The sequence below is a fragment of the Neltuma alba genome, unplaced genomic scaffold (genome assembly GCF_004799145.2).
Source record: "Neltuma alba isolate B1F8T4 unplaced genomic scaffold, ASM479914v2 tig00005722_pilon, whole genome shotgun sequence".
Lineage (NCBI taxonomy): Eukaryota > Viridiplantae > Streptophyta > Magnoliopsida > Fabales > Fabaceae > Neltuma > Neltuma alba.
In genome coordinates, this window is record NW_021634207.1 from 471,156 (window position 1) to 495,895 (window position 24,740).

At 37.3% G+C, this 24,740-nt stretch overlaps 2 protein-coding genes across 3 annotated transcripts; one reads left to right on the plus strand and one right to left on the minus strand.

Moving 5' to 3' along the window:
- The first annotated feature begins 258 nt into the window (after positions 1 to 258).
- On the plus strand, positions 259 to 3,055 carry LOC114748497 (protein ESKIMO 1-like). Its single transcript, XM_028936928.1, has 5 exons — positions 259 to 1,249; positions 1,359 to 1,530; positions 1,931 to 2,130; positions 2,265 to 2,423; positions 2,520 to 3,055. Exons 1-5 carry the CDS (start codon positions 636 to 638, stop codon positions 2,866 to 2,868), a joined length of 1,494 nt encoding a protein of 497 aa, XP_028792761.1. The 5' UTR covers positions 259 to 635; the 3' UTR covers positions 2,869 to 3,055.
- A 1,545-nt stretch (positions 3,056 to 4,600) lies between these two features.
- LOC114748473 (anaphase-promoting complex subunit 1) lies at positions 4,601 to 24,316 on the minus strand. Of its 2 annotated transcripts, none has more exons than XM_028936885.1 (37): positions 23,993 to 24,316; positions 23,807 to 23,870; positions 22,926 to 23,010; positions 22,003 to 22,289; positions 21,716 to 21,821; positions 21,462 to 21,622; positions 20,421 to 20,608; positions 20,259 to 20,328; positions 19,378 to 19,548; positions 18,567 to 19,051; positions 17,837 to 18,302; positions 17,202 to 17,584; positions 16,469 to 16,547; positions 15,184 to 15,276; positions 15,026 to 15,085; positions 14,816 to 14,914; positions 13,965 to 14,105; positions 13,630 to 13,710; positions 13,106 to 13,177; positions 12,863 to 12,934; positions 12,186 to 12,279; positions 12,013 to 12,092; positions 11,808 to 11,861; positions 11,613 to 11,690; positions 10,564 to 10,685; positions 10,318 to 10,478; positions 9,756 to 9,832; positions 9,517 to 9,630; positions 9,328 to 9,429; positions 7,924 to 8,064; positions 6,801 to 6,974; positions 6,538 to 6,601; positions 6,298 to 6,437; positions 6,053 to 6,210; positions 5,719 to 5,797; positions 5,386 to 5,484; positions 4,601 to 5,127 (listed from the first exon to the last, which is right to left on the minus strand). In XM_028936885.1, exons 1-37 carry the CDS (start codon positions 24,217 to 24,219, stop codon positions 4,747 to 4,749), a joined length of 5,508 nt encoding a protein of 1,835 aa, XP_028792718.1. In that variant the 5' UTR covers positions 24,220 to 24,316; the 3' UTR covers positions 4,601 to 4,746. The 2 variants fall into 2 exon arrangements, with proteins under 2 accessions (XP_028792718.1, XP_028792719.1); XM_028936886.1 differs by having other exon boundaries at positions 16,469 to 16,552; positions 17,246 to 17,584; positions 23,993 to 24,219.
- Between the last annotated feature and the right edge of the window lie 424 nt (positions 24,317 to 24,740).

The following is a 24,740-nucleotide window of genomic DNA, read 5'->3' on the forward strand; positions in this document are numbered from 1 at the left end:
CAACCACCAATGCCCCTGATTCCCATTTCTATATTCCAGCAAAGGGAGGGATATATATATATATATATATATAAAGCCGAGTTAGTTAATGAAAAGAAACCACTAGTTTATTTATTAATTAATCTGCCTCGCTATCGCTAAGTGTGCACATATTTGTTGACCATATATGTTGACCTCTGAACTATCTGCAACTCCTTGTCTCTCCCCACCGGAGTTTGCCTTGCAATCTGACCCTGAAAGACAGCAACACCTAGTCTGCCGAAGAAGCATAACAGGATAACGCTCCCATCTTCACATTCTCTCGACTGATTCAGACTGCGACCCACTTTGAAGGCTTTGAGGTTACTCCTCCCTCCCTCCCTCTCGAGCTTCGAGTGGTTATCACCCAGTGGTATTATAATGCATTAAAAAAAAAACAACAACAGAGAGAACTCGAGAAATTGAGAAAGACAAGTCTTCACCCTCCACCAGTTTCTTCAAGACAACCCCCTCTCACCAACCCTCAATTAAACAAACAATTGCACAACCTACTTCCTGGATTCGAACCTGCTAATGTTGTTCCTCTCTTTGTTTATATTTCTATCTCTCTCTGCCTCGGTGTTGCGAAGGCATTGCCATAGCCTGTCCTTTCTCTCATGAACCCTTTTCGCCCCCACAAGATTCCTCTTTTCAACTCGGAAACAGGGGGGCTAGGAATGAAGGGTCGCAAGAGCAATGGCCTCTCCATTTTTGTCGCAGTCTTCATCGTTTTCCTCCTTGGAATGGTCATGTACAGTGAGGACGTTAAGTCCATCGCGGAGTTCCCATTCTCAAGGTTCAAAGTTCAAGAAATCCCCGGGGGGAAATCTAAACCAGCTAATTCTGTTCAGGTGATTGCCAAGAAAGATGCAGAAGGTACTCTCACAGTCACAGTTTCCAAGAACTTTAGAGAACAGGAATCAGAGGAGACCCAGGAGGCGATCGATGTGAAGCCAATTGTGGAGGAGGAGGGGAAGGAGAAGACTGAAATGACAGTTTTAAAGGAAGAGAAAGCAGAAGAAGAAAAAGAAGCGGAGGACGTCGTCGAATTGCCGCCAGAAGAGTGTGATTTGTTTACAGGGGAATGGGTGTTTGATAACGTGACCCATCCTTTATACAAAGAAGACAAATGCGAATTCCTCACAGCACAAGTGACATGCATGAAGAACGGAAGACCTGACTCTATGTATCAGAGCTGGAGATGGCAGCCTAGAGACTGTTCTTTGCCCAAGTAGCCTACCAATCTCAAATACTTCTCCAATTTCCTCCTTAGTGTGTGTGTGTTTAAACTTTCATTTAGTGATTTTTCTAACCGATTGCATTTGTGTAAACATATCAAGGTTCAAGCCAAGACTGTTGCTTGAGAAGCTTGGAGGGAAGAGGCTTATGTTTGTTGGAGATTCACTGAACAGAAACCAGTGGGAATCAATAATATGTCTAGTTCAGTCTGTGATTCCTGCAGGCAGAAAAAGCTTAAGCAAGAACGGTTCTCTCACCATCTTCAGAATTGAGGTTTGCTTCATCTTATTCCCTTTTCCTCGGGGCTTATGCCAGAGCATCTGAACTCCTCAAGCATGAGACAATGGCCACAGTGAAGAAGTTTTTACCTTCAGTTATAAACCTTTTTGTCAAATCAGAGTTAAAGTCAAACTAAGAGAATCATTCCTGCCCATGAATGTGGGCCACATGATTGGATAATAAAATCGGTGGTTAAAAATCCACGCCATCACGTCTTTTGTTTGCAAGTTCTGATTTTGGAAGATTAGCGCTCAGTCTTGTCTTTGTGGTAGTTAAGAAAGGACAAATAATGTATGAGAGGGGCAAAAGTGTGGGGCCGTGTTGCTTAAAGGGATTCATTTTTTCTTCTTTCATCATCGTGGGATTAATTTACTAACCGCGTCTGTGTGTGCAGGACTACAACGCTACAGTGGAGTTCTACTGGGCCCCATTCCTGGTAGAATCAAATTCAGACGATCCGGCGATGCACAGCATACTGAACCGCATAATCATGCCCGAAACGATCGAAAAGCATGGGGTGCACTGGAGGGATGTCGACTACCTCGTCTTCAATACCTACATATGGTGGATGAATTCCGGATTCATGAAAGTATTGTAAGCACTGGATCACTCTAATATCACCCATTTTCTCTCTCAACTATCTTCATTTCGAAGCTAGCCACCACATGAAACTGAGTTGTATATCTGTCTTGTGTCTTGGGACGACGAAATAAAAAATCGAAAAACAGACGAGGGTCCTTCGCTGAAGGGTCCAGTGAGTACGATGAAGTGCCTCGGCCAATAGCGTACGGGAGGGTTCTGAGGACTTGGTCTAAATGGGTGGACGATAACGTTGATCCAAACCGCACCAAGGTCTTCTTCAGCAGCATGTCCCCTCTTCATATCAAGTAAGTGATATGAGTATGTATGTGGAAGAAACATGCATACAGATATTTATTCACTGATTAGTAATGTTCTTCGCAATGAAATGAAATGTTACGTAGGAGTGAGGCTTGGGGCAACCCGGATGGAGTAAAATGTGCGAAGGAAACGATGCCGGTGGCGAACATATCAAGACCACTGAACTTGGGGACGGATCGTGGACTGTTGGTGATCGCTCAGAACGTGACGCGGAGCATGAAGGTGGGAGTGAACTTCCTCAACATCACTACCTTGTCGGAATATCGGAAAGATGCGCATACTTCCGTCTATACCATCCGCCAAGGCAAGATTTTGACGCCGGAGCAACAGTCCAACCCGGCTACTTTCGCCGATTGTATCCATTGGTGCCTTCCCGGTTTACCCGATACCTGGAATGAGTTCCTTTATACCCGTATTCTCTCTCTATCTTGACTTCCCTCAATCCTCCTTTCTCCGTACATTTTTCTTTCTCTTTCTTCTTTCTCCTTCTACAACTCCCCTTTCGTTTTGCCTCTCAACTTCCCGCCCTTTTCTGTTCTCTTAGTTTTCTTTTGTTACAGATGAAGTTTTCTGTTACACGGTGCAATCACCACTCAATTGTATAAAAAAAAAAAACAAAGAAAAAAAAATTATATTTAAGCTTCTCTTTCTGTGTGTGTCTCTCTCTCTCTCACATCACATTTTTTGATCAAAATATATTTTCAATGGTATTACGGTAAATACATCACCTCATACATTTCAACAAATACGAAAGATAAGTATTCCTAGCTTACAGGGGAAACGGCAAATAAAGACAATAGAATGAAATTAATTACTGGGATGAATCTCAAATTTTGGAAATTATTGTCGAGGATCAGGGTTTTTTTTCCCCAAAAAATATAAAATGTATCATCATGAAAATGCCACCTCTCCCACCCTTCTCCACTGCTACCATTAGCATCAGTCACCGGCAACTTTTCCCGTAGCAGCCCTGTCATCACCGGCAACTTCTCTAATGAGGACGGGTTGAAATTCCAGACAATTTTTTAAACAAAAACTTGTAAATAACACAAGATATTTCCCATTGCCACTTCCATTTCACAATTTTAGGCTGACAATAGTTTCAAAAGATATTTCCTTGTGCATTTAAAATAATTCTAATAAGTTTTGGTTTTAATTTCTATATTTTAAATAAGATTTGATTTTGATCTCTGCAAGTAAGCACACATCAATCCTACTCAACAATATTATTGCCATATTAACGAAGTTAACACAATTAAACTTATAAGATCAAAGTTTTAGAAGACTTAAAATATATGAATGAAAAACAAAAAAATATAGAAACTAATATCAAAACTCATTAAAAATATAAAAAACTCAGATAGGTTTAATCCCAAAATAAAAATCATAAGTGCGACATACGAAATTTATGATTACCACTCTCGATTCATGAATGAAATTTCAAAGATGGACGGTGAACAATATAATTTACCGTGTTTCCATGCTAGAGTGTTTTGGCGCCAATTAATAGCAAATACTCCTGGCTTATTTATAACACAAAGAAAAACTTTTCTTAGTCTTATTTATGAATCACGTTATTAAATTTTTAGTATAAGTATATTATTTTGCTTTCATTTATTAGTGTAGATAGTTATTTTTTAAAAGTACATGTATTAAATAGGAATAAAATTAAAAAGATATTATATTTTAATAAAAAGTTAGTATAGTTTAAGATTTTTTTGTCTATATCAAACATATTAAATATGCCCTATAAATAAAATCAGAAAATTACATAAGAATAATGGAAAAACTATAATGGCTGTTCTGACTTGAATTATCTGTATCTACATGTATCTTAAAAAAAAATCATATTTGTATTAGTTTTTTAAAAATGATTTTACAGTATATTAAAAATAATTTTACTGTATGCAAAATAACTAAAAATAAAATAAAATTATCTGACTGCGCAAAAACAGTTTTTTGGGTATCAAAACAAAAAATAACCGAGTGCACATGTGAAACGGCAACAGCTTATGTTTTAAAAGCCCATAAAATTATACCTCACAGCATGCGTCCTAGTAGTTTGGTAAAGTATAGTTTCTGCATCGGTTCCCCTAGTTTTGTAAACAAATGAATGCCATTTGGTAAAACTCTCATTCATTCAATAATAAATATTGTAAGAGAATTTTGCTTTTAGATTTTGAAATTTTATTAAATAATTGCTGAAAAAAGATTCAATAAAAGGCTACAAGGTAGAAATGATTTGGTTAAATATTAATATATTGATTAGCCGAAAACTTAACATGCATCACAATGAAACAAATGCTTGGCCTAAGAGCAGGACAAACACCTATCGATCTCATTAACAACATTGATAGGAGTGCTTGGAAAGAACAGACGCAACAACGGAACTGAAGACAGCGTAAGCTTCGGCTTGACACTCTCTATAGCTGTCTGGATTACGGATGAAGGAGGTACACCAAACCACTGGAGGAACCAAGAAAGAAGTATGGAACGTTTCTCTTGGGATTCCCCATCAGGCCACTTCCCCGACTTCACATAATTATGAAAATCATCCTTCAGATCCTGGGAACAATTTAGGAGTTTTTCCACCTGCTTCTTGAGAGAAGCCACAAAGACCGGTTGGACAATTCCTCCCCTTGGACCAGATAATTTTCCGGTCATTGATGCCTCAATATAAGTAAGAGCAATCTGCAGCATAAATTAGCACCTGATTATAAAATCGCTATTTTGCTAGAATGAAGGAGTGAAACTTTAATCTGACAGAAAGGATCAATCACAACTCATCCCGGGTGAAATATGACTACTGGAAGGGGAGAGCGTCTCCAGCTCCACCCATTTTGAATCATATCACCAAGAAAAGGGAAATATAAATAAACGGCTATAGAAAGCTGTAACTTAGTGTAGATGTCTATGGTTTAGCACTAAAGGTCTGTAAGAGAAACTTACCTTGAAACCAGATATAGGGAGCGAGTCACCAAAAACAATAGTGCCCGTAGCAACCTGATCAACCATTGATCCAATTGTAGTGTATAATGACAAATATACCTGCACAGCATCATCACATTTATTTATGAATATGAAAAGCATGTATGCACGTTAGTTTGAAAAGACATTACAAATATGTCTGAATTCAAAACTTTCCATGCGAATCACAACGAAATAAGCAGTATAAGGAATATAAGATCTTAGGTAACGCAACCAGCATCGAAGACACTAAATTGCATCATCATCATTTGAACTTCAAATACAAAACAGCCCATCCCCCCAGAATTCTCCTACCTGTAAAAGAGCCGGTCTATCCTTGCTAACACACTCAAATAATACTTGCAAGCAAAATTCCTGGAAATCAAGATCAGACCTGCAAGGGAATTTTAGAATGCTATCCAAAATAAAGGACATCGTATAGAATTGGAATATAAAATACGGTTGAACAGTCAGAGAAACAGAACAGCCTTCATCTATATCTACTATTAGGATCTATGTTTGTCTCATTGCACCATTTTATTTTAATAAAAACATCAATTTGTTATCCGTAACCAGGTACTACATCTATAAAATATAGTATTTAAGAAACTTGTAAATTAGACAGAATGATTTAGATGTAGGAGCTCACCTATTATACCAGGAAGGGTCACAGCATAGCTGTGCAAAAGCTATCAAACTAGGATCAGATGAGAAGGTACTGACCAACTGGTCAACTGTAACAGAACCAGGTTCGCTATGACTGTCAGTAGTCGGATCAAATGCCTTCATACTTGTTGAACCAAACACCTAGATTAGAGAGGGGGGGGGATTAAATTCTCTCTAACACTATAGTAAACTTACAAACATAATAGAATAACTTTATCCGCTTCTAACCTTGTGCAGTGCCCGGGAAAGAAGTGACTGGCACCCAATTGGATCATCAACATATGAACAGGCTCCAACTTTTCGTTTGATATACAAAACACCAGAATTGAATGGATAGTCATTGTCACCAAAATTCCACCAAGGCTTATCTGTTACCAAATGGACAGCATTGGGTTATTCATTTAAGATAATATGGCAGAAAACACCTCCGAACAAAGAATACAGTAACAGAACAGTATAAATGTTCACCTTCAGGGGCAAAGTCTATTCGTTGAGGCCAGTAGCGGGGCCCACAAACATGAATTCTTTTCAACTGTAACCATCAAAGCATAATCCCCAAAATACTTAGATACACAATTGCATCTCTCTAGTGCAACAGAAAGAAAGATTAATTCCAAGACCAGTGTACTGGATTGTTCTTTGAAACGGAAGATTTCAAGGAAGAAGGAATATAAACACAAGAGAGACTGCCGCATCCCACATTGTTTCACTCAAAGATCTTTCAAACTTACAATAGAACGTTCTGGAAGAAGGCAAGGAGTAACCGCACTAAAACTTGATTCTGCATAATGTTCAGTTTCTCTGATTGTGACCTCAAGAGGAGCATAAACAGGCAAACCAGTGTCAACATCAACTGTCTGAATCCAGCGTGCCTCAGTTGCAAGGACATATAGATGGCGAAATGCCTGCCGAAAAAAAAATGTAAATTACAACAAGTCCCCTAAGCCTACACATATTATAACGACCTCCTTACTTCAAAATTAAAGACCACGCTTTATAGAAAAGGAGACATGTGCAGTAAGAATTGAGTAAATAAACAAGTTTTTAAATCATACTAAGGAGCACTGAATGGGCACTAACCAATTTGACATGCAAGCTATGATAACGTCTAAAATTTTAAGATGCCTGTAACAGTATCAGTGTGGTTTGTGTGTGCAACCAATTAGTAGAAAACGGAAAAATGTAAAATGAAAATTAAGCCTTAAACAAACATTTCAAATGTAAAATAAGACATCAATCACAAGCTGCAAGCTTAAAATTACGAGTTTTCAATTGAAATTAAACCTCAGCCATCATTTCTGTTTACATCACCAGGACCCTTATAAACTCTTGAACTATTCAGAGTTGTTTCTACCTATTCTGAAACAAGGAATGCTGTGGTATCAAAAATCAAGATATCTATTCATACATTTCTGGCCATCATCCTTGTGTGCCATAAATTACAAGACTGTTTTGAAAGTCTTAGCAAATCGTGTGAAGAGCCTTTATCAGTGAAGGTCTAAAGCAGGCTGTCATAGCAGTGATAGTACTATCATGGCAGTGAAGGAAGACTAGGAGAAGGCCTAAGATTGTGTAGAAATTAGAATGGCATTTTATCATAAAGCAAGACTGGATCGAGTGTTAATGGACTTCTCCCTCAGTTTTGCACTGTTTAAGCATTGCCAATCCCCTACTATTGATTGAATTATGTGCATGTGATATTCATCAGATATTACGTTAGAGTATCATGCATTAGATCTACGTCTATGAAAATGACAGTCAGATGCACAGTAATAATCAACCTCCGTAGCACTAATTAGCTTATATGATCAATGAAAATTTTACTTGGAAAGTGGTTCTTATGATCTAATTTACCTGTAGGTGGCAACGATTATCATTTGGGCCAGTAGGTAACCGTGGGTAAAGAGTAATGAGCAAAGCAGCAATGGAAGTGTTGCTTGTTGAAAATGTCCGCATTCCACCTCCAAGAAACAAGAAGCCAATTGCTAGGCTGACCTACAATAGTAGATTTGTGAGTACTAGGTTAGAATTGAAACTAAAGAAACTAGTAATAAACTTCAGTTTTTTTTTTTTTTAATGTGAATAAATTACAGTTTTAATAAAACAAGGAAATATCGAACATTTCAGAGATATTGCTTGATTGGAAATTACGTTCACCATGATTAACTTGCCAAGTAAAGAATGAGGTTCAGAGCGAGTCTTCTACATTCTCTCACGATATAGCTAAATTTCCAAAGGACCCACTGTTTTTATTGAGATTATACACACAAACACACTACAAGCATAAGCTGAACCTGCTGGAGATACTTCTCCATCAAATATGAAAGTCCTATACGTTATCAGCTAAGAAGACTCCAGAGGAATGAAGATTGTGAAATTTAAGATGTGCACAGAAGCAAGGAGAAGGAAGGAGCTTGCGCAAAAGCAGTGCACCAGCGCATGCTGTTGTAGCCCCTGCTTTAAGAAACCTAACACTCAACTAGAAACATAAAAATGAAAACACTAAAATTTTAACTGCAAAAAGTTCTTTCCTTGTTGCAAAACACAAGCGAAAACCAAGACCCCAAACAATATCACACTCCATACAAAATCAACACCAAAAATGATTTTAGGACCCTTTGTCCCATTCCAGGCATGCCAATATGCTAAATAAAGGTTTTCATATCTTCATGCATCTCTTCAAATGTAACATGAAGCCAATAATCAAAGCATAGCGAGCATCTAGAGTCTTCCTCTACAATCACTAATCCGCACTCATTGAAAGATTTTGAGGCTTATTGGACTATCTTTGGCCCAATAGTGTTCACCAAAAAAATGTTTCAGTCATGGAAAAATAATTTATTCACTGATTAATGACTGGAGCTAGGCTGGAGAAACAGTAGGCCAAGGCTCTCTCGGAAAAGTAGACGCAGCTCAACTTTTGATTAAACGATATTGAAACCACTCTCTTGCCAAGGATGGCTCTAGCACCCTGCGATATTCAAGAAAATAACAGAAACATGGTTCATTTGACAAGAAACGACTGCTATCGCACACCATAGATTATTTGTAGGGCCCGGGCCTTTTTTTTTGGGGGGGGGGGTGGGGGGAACAATATTTAAATTAGATCCTTCTGTTCCTATTTACCAACTCCTTAGCATCAACTTTTTGTACAGTCATGACAATCTGCACTCCCTCATTTCTAGCTGAGTAAATCAAGTCATCATGAGAGGGATTACACTTAGAAAATTATTACACATAACAACTCCTAGAACTTACTGCCATCTGAATACCATAACTAGACTGCCCGTCAGCACAATTTCTGTTCCTCAGAAACCTCAGCAATCGAAAAGTCTGTAAATGTCCAGACCCAGCCATCACCTGGTATGCATAAGTTTCAGTGAAAAGAGACTTAGCCACAATCTTAATAACCTGCCAGTTCAGAGAGGAGAAGGGAATTGCAAATACCACAGAGAGGGAGAGAACGATGAGGTGAAGGCATATCTCCAAGGTGCCACGATCAATGTATCGGGAGAGCCCCTTTGGCAAAGAATTTCCTCTTGTGGAGGGAATAGGCTTGATCTACAAGGTTTAAGAAACTGACACTGAAAAACTGTAGGGGAATTTTTTTTTATAAAAAAAGCCCAATCATAATTAATCACTAAATATGCATTGAATAATTAGGCATTATAATATCATGGACAGACCTCATTAAGAAAGTAGATGGCAAAATCATATAGTAGTTCCTGCGCATTTTCATTTCTTGTTCCAGCAAACACCAGCCCTGCCATGATTAACAATGTTAATAGCTGTGCAACAAAACCTGGCAGGGCTTTCTCCTAACAACTTAACCTTGCAGGCTGAATAGGTTCTCAACAAGGTGCTAAAGTGCCTTAACAACCAAGCTACTAAGAATTCAATCCTCCCTTCCCTACTCTCCAAGTTTCAATTGAAGGTTATCATTAGTTAGGGTGCATGTTTTGTTTTAGAACACAAAGAGCCTTTACATGAGGAGCACATTAGAGGCTAAGAGCTATAAAATAAAACCATTCATGAGCATTATATTTAACACATGTAACAATGTGCCACGAGATGAATACAGTCCACATCTGCTTTTTTACTACAATCCAGCATAATCGTCCAAAACTGTTCTCTCTAAAGATAAAATACAGGTTCAGGCAATAAACTAATCAAGAAGTCATGTAATGAAACTGAGATTTGAAACACTGGCATGAGCCCTCACAAATACAGCAAGGAGCATTTTGTTACCAAGAGATATGCAAGCTCCAGCCACTACATTAACATAAGCCTGTACAAAAGCCTCAGCATCCATATCATCAATGTCATTTACATCATCTTCAAGTACTTCAACGCCATTTCTGACAATCTGAGGAATCAGGGACTGAACCCAATCTTTTGAGGGATGAACACTACAAAAAGAACAACCATAAAAAATGGATCAAAAGATTGAAAAACAAATCCAAGTCAATTATTGCAAACAAAAACTGCACAAACCTGCTCCACATTATTAAATTTTGAGCAATGACACGAAGCATTATGAAGTCAGGCCTCACATATTGCAAGTCAAACCGTGTATTAGGAATTGAAAGCCTTGACACAATAGCCTCTGATCCTGTCTATGAAAAATCACAGGCCGAAATTAAAACAGCTTCATGCAAATCTACAGAAAGTCTGATTAAGATAAGGCAAACTGATAAATGGCGATGGCGGCCTTGCTATAGTTGCACCAATCCTAAGATTAGCATCCCATCCATTTGGCTAAACGCCATATTTAATCCTGAACACCTAGCCACAAAGAAGTACGCTCCAAAGCCAAAGCCTTAAGCTACCAGGGAGATGATGTTAAATACCAAAGTACTTAAACCGAATTCTCCATCTTCCTTCAACCTACAACATGTCTCCCAACTAGCCAAGCAATCTCTTTTACTCTCACCACCCCAAGATCCCAAGGAGTCCCGCATAACTTTGCCAACCAACCCCAACACAATCTTAAACAAAGAAAGATGATCTAATGGAAACGAGAAAAGCAAGCCTGAACTAAGGTTTTGCCCCCGCGCAGTGAAAAGTAAGCCTCTTTCTGAGTCTCTAATTTTTTTGAATACTCTACAAAAGAGCAGCCTAAAAGGACCCAGCATACAAATTGCCCTACGAAGGAACAAGTTTAGGACAGTATGCCACTGCACAACCAGCCAACTTGACTAAATTACCCATGAACTTATCCTGAATATTACTCCCAACCAACCCATATCGGGATAGATTGATGCGGAGATCACATACATTCATCATGATGATAGCAATGCTAGTGTGTGCTTGAAATTCTATCTGTTATCAGGAAGAAAAAGAATGGCATCATCAACAAACTGTGGATGAGAGCCTTCATGCTCTCCAACCTACCATTAAGGCTTGCATTAATCCTCTCCTACTTAGAACTCCTAGTCAACATAAAACTCAAGCCATTCATCACAATCATTAAAGCTAGAGACTAAAGATAAACTAATCAATGGCTCTAGAAACTTACTATAGGGTGGATTTGCTAGAAATACCTTTAAAAACATCAACGCTAAAGCAATGGTAGCTCCAGGTGCAGTGACATCAATATTGACAGTTGTTCCATCCATCATCTATAAGGTAAAAAGGTGTCCATAATAGTTATTTGGCAAGAATTTCAATCAAAAAAATATAATACATTTTTAGTTCAGTTGTTTCTTTTTTTTTGGGGGGGGGGGTGTTCACAAAACCTGCATAGAACTGCGGTTTTCATCCATTGCCAGCGTTGAGAGATGAGATCCTTCCTGATGCAAAAAGCCAATAGCGTCAAGCAGAAAGAAACACTAATGGTAGATTACAATATCGTAGTCTCTAAGACTATTCAAAATGGAGAAAGAAATCTTGGGTTTTCAAGGAAATATAAGGAGCGGAGAATTCCAGGAATTAGCAGCATACACTGTAAACTTTGCCACCAAGGAAGAGAAATAAACGATTCACAAATGTGTCCATGGAACCAAGTGCATCTTCTCCCCGTCCTTCAGATAACATACCTCGGTTTTAAAGAGTGTTAAAAAAAAAAAAATTGAAATGCAACCCAAGAGATGCAGAAACAGTTTAAGCATTTATACCCAAGGCAACAAGACCAAGAGCGAATCCTGCAGAAACAGCATGGCCCTCTCGCTCAAGAACATTATCACCTCCACTTCTACGGCCAATTTCACCCTAAAGATATGACATGCAGTTGAATATCAAATACAGGGAATTAAAGTAACAACTAGAGGAGAAAGTGCATCCCTGCAGAACTAAGTTCAACCATGAAAACATGAAAGGCATTTGATTTTCTTCTGTTGAGGCAGGTTTAACGAATTAGACCTCTATGAACCACCTAAAGAGAGTCATGCCAAGCAAACTACCTCTTTTAATAACTGACAAATACACCGGTGGATGATGCAGACATATTGAACCTCTGAGGCCAAAAGCTAATTGAACTTAACAGAAAGAGGAAAAAGACAAGTGAAACCCAAATGACATTAATCAGAAAAGAGGTGAGTAAATACACCAATCAGTTTTTAAATATATACTATGTAACAAGCATATTCAAGAGAAAAACGAATTCAACAAATAAAGATTGACTAAATAATCTGAAGAAGAAATAGACTTGTGGGTAGTGCAAACAGCACCAGCTACAACAAGATCCATTTGCACTTTTTTAGAATACGAAAATTTCATAGCTTTGAGGCTAAAGGGAAACCTTCAAATTTATTTATTTATTTTCCAAACCATAGGAGATGATAAGAATATGTACCAATAAAATCTGCATGGTCTGCGGGTGCGCTGAACCTTCATACAGAATACCCACTGATATTAAGGCTGCCGACTGCAAACAAAAGGTGGTGAGTTGAAAAATAATCATCAGGTTGCTACATTAATAATAATTGATACTAATAAATAATACACTATTGTGCACAAGCTGAGCTTCTATTGAAGAATAGAGCATTTCTGTTCTCCAGTCTCAAGTGAATAAACACAGCAGGAGAAAGGAAAATACCTGAAGGAGAGTTGGAACCTCTAACTCTGGGTAGGAAGATGGATGCCGGGCAGGGATATGAACATGAAGGCTCTGAAAAGCGTGTTTGACTGGTTCAGAACATTATTAAATGTATGGAAGGGGAAGTGTGAAAGGTGCTGCAGTTATGCACTCCATAATAGAAACGAATGCAGCAAAAATCTGAGTTTAAATAGCTATAGGATGTGCCCAGTAAGGAAGGAGAAGGGAAGGGAATCCAAATTTGAAAGTCCGATTTTGACACCCACTGCCATTGAAATTTAATATTCCACTACAATTATCATCTTATTTATATTTAACTTTAACTTATTTGAGCAAAACTTAAAAAATATAGTTTAAACAATTCTTCAATACAACAGCAATTATAAAGTTATCCACAGCTGTTACAAAGATCTTGTGCATCACACTCAATGCTACGAGGGTATCATTTGTCTGTGGACCACGATCTTCCATAAATGCTTTTTCTCTGGAATTGGTTGGGAGAGAGGTTTAGCATAATTTCTCACCTTTGATATTGCTGGTTGCATGGTACCTCTATAAGAAGCTGCCAGACCAAGCATTAGCCCTACGGTTGTGCTTTCATGCTCCTAGGAAATTGAAGTGACAAGAAATTTATGTCAAACAGTAAGCAAAACCTGAGATTATAATACAACAAGAAGAAGGAAAAGATGGAAGATTTGGCCCATGTTCAATAATTGCTAGATTTCACTTAACATGCACTGTTTTCCAAACATCAAAATAACTTCCCTTTAACAGGTGTGAGTTACAACATTTACCCAAAATGAAGTAAATAAATTAACATTTAAGATAACAAAGAAAACAGTTGCCTCGAAAACAAAACCTGAGAAAAATACTGGTATATGTCTGTAATGTTCAAGACACGCAAATATCCATGCAATCCTAAAGCAAGGAGAAGTCCAGCATGAATAGAATTTGGCTCCTCAGGCTTATTGTATATGATCCATGTTCTTGACATTTTCCCCTGAAAAGGGAAAAAAAAAAAATCACATGCATCATCAAGAAGCTGTTTAACTTTTATTATTACTCAGTATTAATTGTCCCTTTCTATTACTTTTTTTATCAAGAGACAAAAGAAACATTTCTCGCCTATAGATTTTTCCTACTAAATTGTTTTTTCATTCCATTCTATATACCAAACAGCCAAAAATTAGAATCTATAGCATGCCATTACATTGGCATAATCGTTTAATGTTTCAAGCTTAGGCCTCTTTTTGTACAAGCCCTAATGTACTCTCATATAGAACCATGCATTAAATTCAAGAAGCAGCTGGCAACCCAAACATAAAGATGGCACAGGTGAGTAGCAGCAGCAACTGTAACGCCCTGGACACCTATGATACTCTGATGAAGATTGAAACGAATGCATTATGTACTTAGTATGTTATATAATCAGAATATGGGCCTAAACTTGGTCAATTACAGATTGATGAAACCTTACACAAAGTCAGGATTCCACTAAGCTTGTCATATCATTTTCCCTTGTGAAACTTTTAATAGAAGTTGGAATGTTTTCAATGCTTCACATAAAACAATCATTCTTTCCAAAAGAAAAAGGAGATAAATGAACACATACATCTATCGAGAGAAAAAATTCGTGAAAAGCTTCACATACAAACAAGAAGACATATTCACATTAGATGAAAGCTTTTTTCCCCCCAAAAAGAAGTTAACCTGAAGAGGGGCTAGTCTTAGTCCAGCAGCAACAGCATTATGAAACTCAGGCCAAGCCTTGAGTTCCTGTATGTTTCTAATATTGGGGTCTAGATTAACCTATCAGAAGCAAGAATGGTGCAAGTTAAAAGAGATACAAGAACCTATTCAATAATTTGACAAACCAAAGCAGGTAATATAAAGGCATTTAAGCACATGAAAATAACATACAGTCGCATTCTGTTGGGCAGGCAACCGTCCTGCTAAAACCAGCTTTGGAACAGTAAATGCCTACAAATTTGCAGAAGACCCAATCAGAAAGTATATTTCCATAAATGACCTTACAATCTGAACTTTGAAGGTATAGGGAGCATAGATTTGAAAAGCACCTCAGTCAAGAGTGTATATATGGTTGCAAGAGTAAATGCCCCACGTCCTATAGGAAGTGCAGTGGTCCTTTGGGCAAGGTGCCAAAGTTGAGCCTTCACAGAAAGCATGAGAAAAGCATCAAAGGTAAGGATTGCTAAAAACAATATTATGTTTAATCAGCAAGGGAAATAATGAATGTCAACTTAAAAAATAATGCAGAGAATCAAGAACAAACTTCTTTAACATTTAAGCTGGCTTATCAGGGTTCATTGCTTCTAAAAAAATAGCCAGAAAATTTAGAGAAATATCAAACAAGTTTACAAATTGCTCACCAATCAAGGGAAGATATAATAAACAAGGCAAGATATACACACTATAGTTTGCACCAGAACATTTTATGCTTCCAGACTGAAGGACAGATATAAAATCACGTAACATGATGAAGTTTTCACTCAGAAAAAACAGAAAACCAACAGGGATAATGCTGTTAGAATGATAAAATACTATGATGGATATCATTGATTCACAAATGACATACTTTAATACCTTATGCTAGATTCGTTATGAGCACAATGAAATAAAGAGCGAAGTGAAATGTCACCACATTTCTATGGCTGCTGCAGTTTTAGTAAGACTTGATGTCAAAATTCTAAATCATACAACAAAAAAAGTTGCCATACCTTCTTGTGGGAATTCTTCTTTTTATTGTAAATATTTCCGGATTGTATAGTTTAGTTATCATTTATTGGCGTTTACACTCTTGTCTTTCCCTTGGTGTATATATTTGGATGTATCTTACAATTCAGATGAACAAGATATATATTTTTCCTCCCAAAATTACCCTTTTTTAATATAGTAATAATAATAACTTTGAGAACAAGATAAATTTAACCATTTTTGTCACAGTTATATTAATCTTACCCATTAAGTCAAACTATTTTTAGCTTGACAATTAAATTAAGTTCCTTGATCTCACGAATAATCAAACATAATAAAATGATAAGCACAAAATCAAACTATATGAAAATAAATAATATTTAAAAAACTATAAAATTGACTAGATATAAGAATTGGGGGGGGGGGAGTATGAATGTGTTGGACAGCACTAACGTCTGCCTAGCCTTAAAAAGAGAGGAACAAGCTCATGAAAGTGTAACATGTACATCAAAGCAAGAGAAATGCACAATCAGACTAATTATTACTTACCAATTATCATTTGCTTGCAAAAGCAAATAAAAAAAAAAAAAAGCTGCACGTAATAAGTAAAAAATTCACCGATCAAATATCTTGAAAACTACAGCATACCTGCTGGAGGTCCTGATCAGAAGCACTGTGGTTGATAGATGTCTGAATAGCCACAGGTCTTGAAGAGCACAAAAGGCGTCTAACCTAGTAAAAGTAGCGGAAATTATGACCAAATAAATATAAAGAAATAAAGAAGCAGAGAAGAAGAGTAATAAAGAAAATATAAGCTTGCATATAACTGGTGCACAATCACAAGAAGCATCAAATGACTTTGCACAGCAACTAAAATGTAACACGATATTGGCAAAGCAAGCATATACTAGGCGACAGAGGAACACAATTGTCACCATTTCTGTGAAAACAATACGCTAATCAGTAATAACGGATACCACAGTCAAACAGATTAACATCGAATTTCTCAGAATAGACCATAAAACAATTAAAACCAGATTATTTAACGTCCAAAAAGGTAACATCTGCAATGCTGAACTCTTCTTTCTATCAACATGTTTTGTGGTTAAAATTAGGTGAAAGAGAATTGAAGAAAACATTCTTGGACTCAGCAGTGAATAATAATAACAATAACCAGTAGTTTCTTTGCATTCAAATTCAAAGTTCAGTTCAAAAATAAATTGAAGCGGCAAGCTTGCAATGATAACTCAAAATGCAATTAAAGAAACATCCATACAATTCCAAAGAAGAATTGAGCTACATAAATGTCCATTATTTTTCTCCATACACAAGCCACCATTGAGATTCAAACTACACTATCACTATATATGATAAAATGGACCTGTTTTGAAATTCCTTGTTTCCGTGTAAAGTGCCATGACTGACCTCATTCAACCTCAGATCACGGCCATAACGCAACTGAGTGCTGGAGTTAAAAATATGCTCCATACCATCAATCATAGACCCATCAACTGAATCGGTGTCCTCAAACTTTGCACCTTCCAATCCCATTGCATCAGAAATAGTAGAAGATATTGTCACTGGATGCAGGTTTAGCATATAAGGGGTGGACATAGAGATTACATTCACATTGGTCGGTGTTTCAAATTCCCTGTGCTTGCTTTCACGTGCCAAAGATGACATTGCCAAATCTTGTCGACCAAGAAGGACATAAGCAGAAGCTGGCCAGTCATTGGGAGGAGAATCTCGACACTTATCTAATGCCTAGGAGGCATAACATAAAAACTCAGGAAAAAGATAATAAAACAAATGAAGGCTTAAATTCTGTATCTTGTATTTTTATATTGTAATAAAATCAATAAGGACTAAGGAGTCATATTCACAAGCAGTGAACAGTTGTGCTCATTTTCTGGACTACATCATTCTCTAGTTTGTTTCATGAAACTAACAGTGTAAAATCTTTTTAAAGAACTGACAATGTATTGCCAAATTTGACATGGGTAAAGTCAAACTTACATGACGCAGTGGGAGAGATACACCAAAGGGGAGTGAGTCTAGCTGTTGTAGTCCAAACCTCTCCCCTACCATTGCCAAAACAGTTAGTTCCTCCTTTGAACAATGTGATCCTGGAGCAACGCTACAGTGAATGCCAGAAGAAAGCTCCCTCCCAAACAATTTAGCACCGGATAATATGCTATAAAAAGAGACTATTTTCCTAGCCCAGCTCACCACAAAGCTTCCATCTTTACGGACTAGAGGAGGAAGATCAATAATACTAGCAGAAGCATATCCATGTTGCAAGCAGTTCTCCAGCCATCTGAATAAATTTGGAGGAGTTTTCCTCTTCCGGGAAATCGAGGTTCTAGACATCAGGAACTGGGAAGAAAGGGCAGGAAAATCTCGTGTGTAATGATCCAAGTAGTTTTCCTCTTGCAGAAATTCAGCAATGTTGCATAAGAGAACTGCTAAAAGCTCCAAATCCCTATAGAAACTCAGGCCAGGAAAATATATGTGTGTGAGATATAGAATTACATTATAATTACACCAGTAGGATGCTAGTAAGCTTGAAACAACATTGTGACTAAAAAGTTATCGAGATAGCCAACAGGATTCTCCATACTCATTCCCAATCAACCAGCTCTTTCTAAAAAAAGACCAAAATAACCCTGTCAAAGATGCCAGCTGGGCAAATATTTACCTCCACCTCCTTTGAAAAAGCATGAAAAGAAATCATAATAAGGCATACCTTTTTCGAAGATTGTCCAGTTTTAGGCTCTCATAGACTGCATGAAGAGATTCCAGACCTTCCGTTAACAGTCCAGAATAAAAGGGATCTTCAATACTATCTGCACAACTGATAGATGAACTGCGGGAATTTCTTTCCTGCCAACCAAGTGATCCTGCATAAGATATTCCAGAAAGGGAGTTTATTTTGCAGAAGTTCCTATGGAATTGGCTTCTAACAAGGAAGTCCCATGCTGGGTATGGCACCGGAGTTGAATGCTTTTGAGACATCAAGATAGATTTTCCGCATACTTGCATAATTACACTACAGAAAGAGTCCCATTCTGAATCAACACAAGAGTCTGACAAATGATCAGGATCACCATCTCTCCAGAGGTGACCAAGGAAATATCTATAGAAGCTAAAACTAAGCCCCTCAGCAAGTGCAGTGATGCAATCATTAGTTAATAAAGATGAAGGGCTCTGCCGTAATGCGCATCTGTACATCTACACATGAAATAAAGTAATATCAAATTTTGTGCAAATAATATCAAATAAAGTGTCTAGGACATATATTTATCAAATCATGATACATATCGTGAATCAAATAATATAATTCTACTCATGATTCATAAATTGTATTGAATCATAATAAGATTCAATAACAAAAAAAAAATGCTTGAAATATGAAATATGAGATGCATCTCATAAAATATGCATAAAATTCTTAAGAAAGATAAATAACCACGCTCAGTGCCCCCTTGCCAGGAAATTTGCACATAACAACTCAGTGTCAAATGAGAAAGATAAATAATCCACAAGTTGAAACAAACCTTCATATTATTCACTATCACATTGACACGCCCACCAACAGCATCGGCCAAGCCGGTAATTTTTATATCATGGGAGAGAGATGCTGTTTCCGGAAACTCCAAATCTTGTGATAGTTGACCTTTACTCAAGCAAGAAGGTAGCATATATCTACACAAGCATTGCTTCCCAGACTACACCCGAGCAAAATACACCAAGAATGAGGATATTTCAAGATAAAGCCAGTGTTGATGTCATGGGCCAAAAAAGAGAGATTAAAAAGGAAAAGCATCCGAAAAGGAGCCACAGTACCAAAGATCAATCTGAATTTTGAACAGTCATTCACAAAAGAAAAAGCCTCCTTTATACAAGAAACCGTAACCAAGTAATAGAGGCAAATCAACGAAGAGTTCAGCCTCATTTGAACTGTGCACCAAACAATTGCACTCAAAATGGACTAATAAGAGCAAATAGGTCAGATTCCTATAAATTAGTAGAAGTTATCTGCTTTAGCTACTTAATGGCCATCAGGGGGACAAATTATTGCAAAAAAACAATAGAACCACCAGCTAGTAGTAATATTAAATAAATAACTTCCGCAAAAGCAGTCACATGATAGATCAAAACCCTGCCAGTAAGTTGGTTGGAAAGGAAAAAAAAAAGAGAGAGAGCACAAAATTAATGAATTAGCTAGTAAATAAAGAAAATAACCAAAAGTTAAAACTTTAATAGAAAGAACAGTGGATTCATTTCAACTGTTTAAAAAAAAAAAACTAAGCAGAAAGTTGAAAGAAAATATGCAGACCCAGATGTTGCACGCACAGAAAGAAACCACAGAAAAAGTAATATAACTAAAAATTAAAAATGACAAAGCCAATATTGGCCACTCATGTATACTACTTACATAGAGATGCAGAATGTTTTCTGGAGCTAAAACTATGATGTCTGAATATGGCAGTGGTCCAACCTTCACTCTGGAAAACATATATGTGGAGCAAATCATGTCACACAATAAGCATATTTAATTTACAAAAAAAACTGAAAAGGGAAAATTTTCCTATTTTACCTTGGTTGAGTAACAGTCACTGGAGAAGCAGCAATTGCAGGTATGCTCCAGCTCATATCAGGTTTAACATCGAAGACAAATTCATTATTTATTTCTACATATTGAAGCCGTACAGATAACAACTTTCTTTGTTCTTGGTAAAGAAAGCAGACAACAGGAGCCGCATCATCATCAGTAGCAATGAAAACCTAGTAAATATTTCAAGAGAAAGTTAAAAATAAGGAATAAAATAAATTGAGCATGTCTAATACACCAAACTTATAACCAACAAATAGTACAATGCAAGAACATGCATTCCAGTCCAGCATCTTAAAAAAGGAGAAGAAGAAAAAAATACTGAGGCATAACCCCCTTCATGAACTAAGAATTTTAATTTGACATATTAATTCATCAACCAATGAAACAATATACCACATGATATTTCTGGGACATATGATTCTACATCACCCAGGAAGAAAATTCAAAAGAAAAGGGCTGGCAGTGACAACAGTAATTGAAATTTGTAAATAAGTACAGCAAACCTAAAGCCAAGAGCTAATCAATGTGAGCAAATAACGGAAAATAACTGGATCTGCCTATTTTAATGAACTTGCAAGCACTAAATAGCTTTATAGCTTCTGTTGAGACCTGGAACACTAGTATGACTACGAAATCTCATCAAAAGATAATTTACTAGCAAATACAAATTGAAAACGTGATATATCACATGATAGGGTTGATGCTGGTTGCAAGTTATTATATTTGATTAAAAGAGTTACATTTATTAAGCCTCAAGGGAAATAGAGTATCCCAGTTTGAGTAAGACTCCATGATCTTCACTCTTGGTCAAAATTAGCAATAATGGAAACCATTTTACATTAGATGGGAAGATAGAACACCATGTCAATTGAGAATAAAGTGCATTACCCATTAATTTTTAGTAAATTTGCACTGCCCAATCAAATATGCATGCAAGACCAACAATAATCAGGACAAGTGGCACCATTTTATGATCCCAAACAAAAAATATATAGAGCAACGATCAAAGTGAGTGAAATTCACCTTACAAGAAGCTACATGTGCACCTTTTCCCTGCCATATTCTACGAAAGGACAAGCGTTTTGGCAAGACACCCGCGGGATCAACATTTAATAAACTGGTGCCTGCCTCATCATGGTTAGAGCCAGTGATTTCTGCAACCCACAGAGAGTGCTGCATCTTTCCTGAATTTAGGGTGGTATAAAATAGAATCACCAATATAAGAAGCACATCCCAAGGAAATCCGTAATTGATTGCAAGAGTTTTATGCAACAAACCTTTATTATAGGATGCCATGAGAGGGACCAGATCACTTGTCCAAATTGTCTTTTCATCATATTCCTTCATTATGTTCAATTTCCCTCTTTCTTCAATAAAGATTGGCTAGAGTCAAGGTAATTAAAATACTAAAATTAATATGTAAGCGAATAACAACAAAGTGATAACAGAACAAGAACATATCACAGTAAATAAGTCATAAGATATCACCAAAAACAATCACAGCAACAATCCTGATAACGTTGCAACATTTTTTTGGCCAAAGCCTCATGATGTGATAACATACTTGCTGTTCATCCAACGGATCCATCAAAATTAGATGTGAGGATATCGTAGCCACCTCTCCCTTTTGGATATGATTAGGCGCACTATAGGGGCTAAAACAGTGCTGTGGACTGTGTCCAAATTCTCTTCTTGGGCGCCATGAATCACGTGCACTTAGCAATGGGCTTGAAGATGAGAACGGAACACAGGATGGTATATTTCCTTCAACCTCCTGCTGGAGTAATAAACCAAATGGAAGAGACCATATAGATGAGATTGTATGGGGAAGTGGAAGAGATACAACTTCTCCTGGTAACCAAAAAAAAAAAAAGGTATTGGGTTACATTGAAAATGGAATACACTCTAAGATGAGAACAGAGATACACACACATTTTCATGCATAAGTAGGATCTGCTTAAAGTATAATAGAAGAAACATGAGATGATTATGCCATGAAGATATGAAGAAGTTACTATTTCACCTATAAAACTAAATTGGACCCCCGTTTCCATGTAGCCACCAAAAAAAAAATTGTAAATAAATGAATTCAGTTTAACTAAGGCAGTAATCCATGAATAGTACATTAAAGGCTCATTTCCAGTTGTTTGAATAATTTTATAACGGTAAAGCCACAAACCAGCTTCATTGCCATATGGCAAGGACAAGTTTTCTAACCTAGAAAAGCAAAGAGTCAAGGTAATTCTAATAAATTAAGTCTTTCAGATCCTATGCTGGACTTAGCACACCGGCATATCAGCTGCAGTAATAAAAAATTATAAGCTTTGGTCAATCTACCAACCATTCTTTTTTTCTATCACATTTTTACAGGAAAAGCATTTTGTCATCCTCATTTGATGGCATGCCAAACATGAGAGCTCGTCCTATCAACTCTAGAACAAGATAATTTTCATAGTTAATAATTGAGAACAGTTGTTACCGACTCACCCAAGGTATTATAGATTGTCAAACAATCAGTTTGTAATATACACAGAAGAGCTTCGGCTGCAGGGCCCAGATGACACCAGCATACCTAAAATTAGAGATTATTATGGTCAGAACAAAGCTACTTCAGTAAGCAGAACAAAAGGTATCATCATCCTTGCTACAAGAAAGAAAAATAAAATAGTTCTGATATTTTTAGAATTTTAGTCATCTACCTTCACACAGCCTAGCTGCACATAACATGGCAGCCATAGTCTGGTTGCAAAAATTTTAACCACGACCATATAACTTGAAGCCAAGTCAGAAAAGACAATTAAGTATGATACTTTCATCAAAAGGAGAGAAAGATATCCTCCCTAAATAAAGCAGCAAAAGGAAACAAAGCTCAAGAGACCAACAATAAGATGGCTGTTTCAATACAAAGAGTTCTGCCTTCCAGTCTCACTGCATATCTGCCAGAGAAATTCATCCTTTCAAATTAAGATGTAGAACTGACAACCATTGCCAGTGGTCCTATGGCCTAGTGGAAACCAAGTTCTCTCTACTTGTGGGAGGTCACACATTAGATCCTACTTGCTTCAAGCTGTTAAGCTTACCTCTGTGTAATTCAGAAAAGAACCGACAACCATAGTGAGGGGCCACAAAAATATTCTATCTCATAATATTTTCACGACAAAGATATTCCCCCAAATATATGGGCGTTCAGGGGCACCCCCAAGAGTCAGCAATAGCACATAAACATATAGCAAGGTAGTCATCTGAATGTGAAGATTTAGAGAAGGAAATCAATAACTTTCCTTCATCAGCAATCTTTAATACACAGCTTACTACAGCAGAAAATGTAAGTGAACATTTTCTAAAGCATGGTGGAGCCAAATACATACCATAACGACTGGGGATCGCAAGGTAAATCTCTTAAAAACCCTTGAACCCGTCGACCATATAATCCTGTCACAGATGAGTACGTTCGTTGGATGTAACACTGAATGTGGAAGGTACAGGCCTAACGTACTACATTTTTCTGCTACTTTACTTCAAGCATTACACAAAGGATTCTTCAACGATATTACCTATTCCCTCGGATGAAAAGCTCGTGATCACCCTGATTACACAATGCAGAAGTAGCCTCATCGTAGGTATCTTCCTCGTCGCGGTCCCGAGCAACTTTGGGATCGAAAAGAAAATAATCGTACTTGTCAGTAATTACGTCAGCTGGTTTTCCGTCGAGAGCTTCAGCGATCAAACCAAATGGCTTGAATTCACCAAGAACCCTTAAGCAGCGGGTGTCCACCGACATTTTTTTCCCAGTGGAACTCGCTTGGGTGAGGGGTACGAGAGCGGGATGAAGTGAAGGAGTCAAAAGGCTCTTCCTTCCCGCTATTATTGTCTTTTGCTTTCCAGTCCACTCCGCGTTTGAGTTTGGAGCGAAAACCCCGGGGCGACTTTGGAGACGTTGGCCGCATTTTTTAATTTAAACCCTAGGGCTAGGGGCGTGTTTGGCATGAGAAGGAAATGAACTTTTTTTTTTTTTTGCCAGCCCAGGTTACTATTCATTGGGATCAAAAACTAAATATTTTGTACAGCTAGACATTATTGAGTGTTTATTTTGTTGCTGGAGGTAATATTGGAGTATTTAATGTAGTATCTAACAGAATTCAGCCCCATGCAGTGAGAATATGCAGTGACGTATAAAATAAATAAAGGTTGAAAGTTGCCCAAGTTATCAAGTATCGGTTGACTTGATACGAATAGAAGGTTCCCAAAATTAAATTCGAGAAAAAATGACATAAACATAATATGTGCTGGGTATAAGTTTTG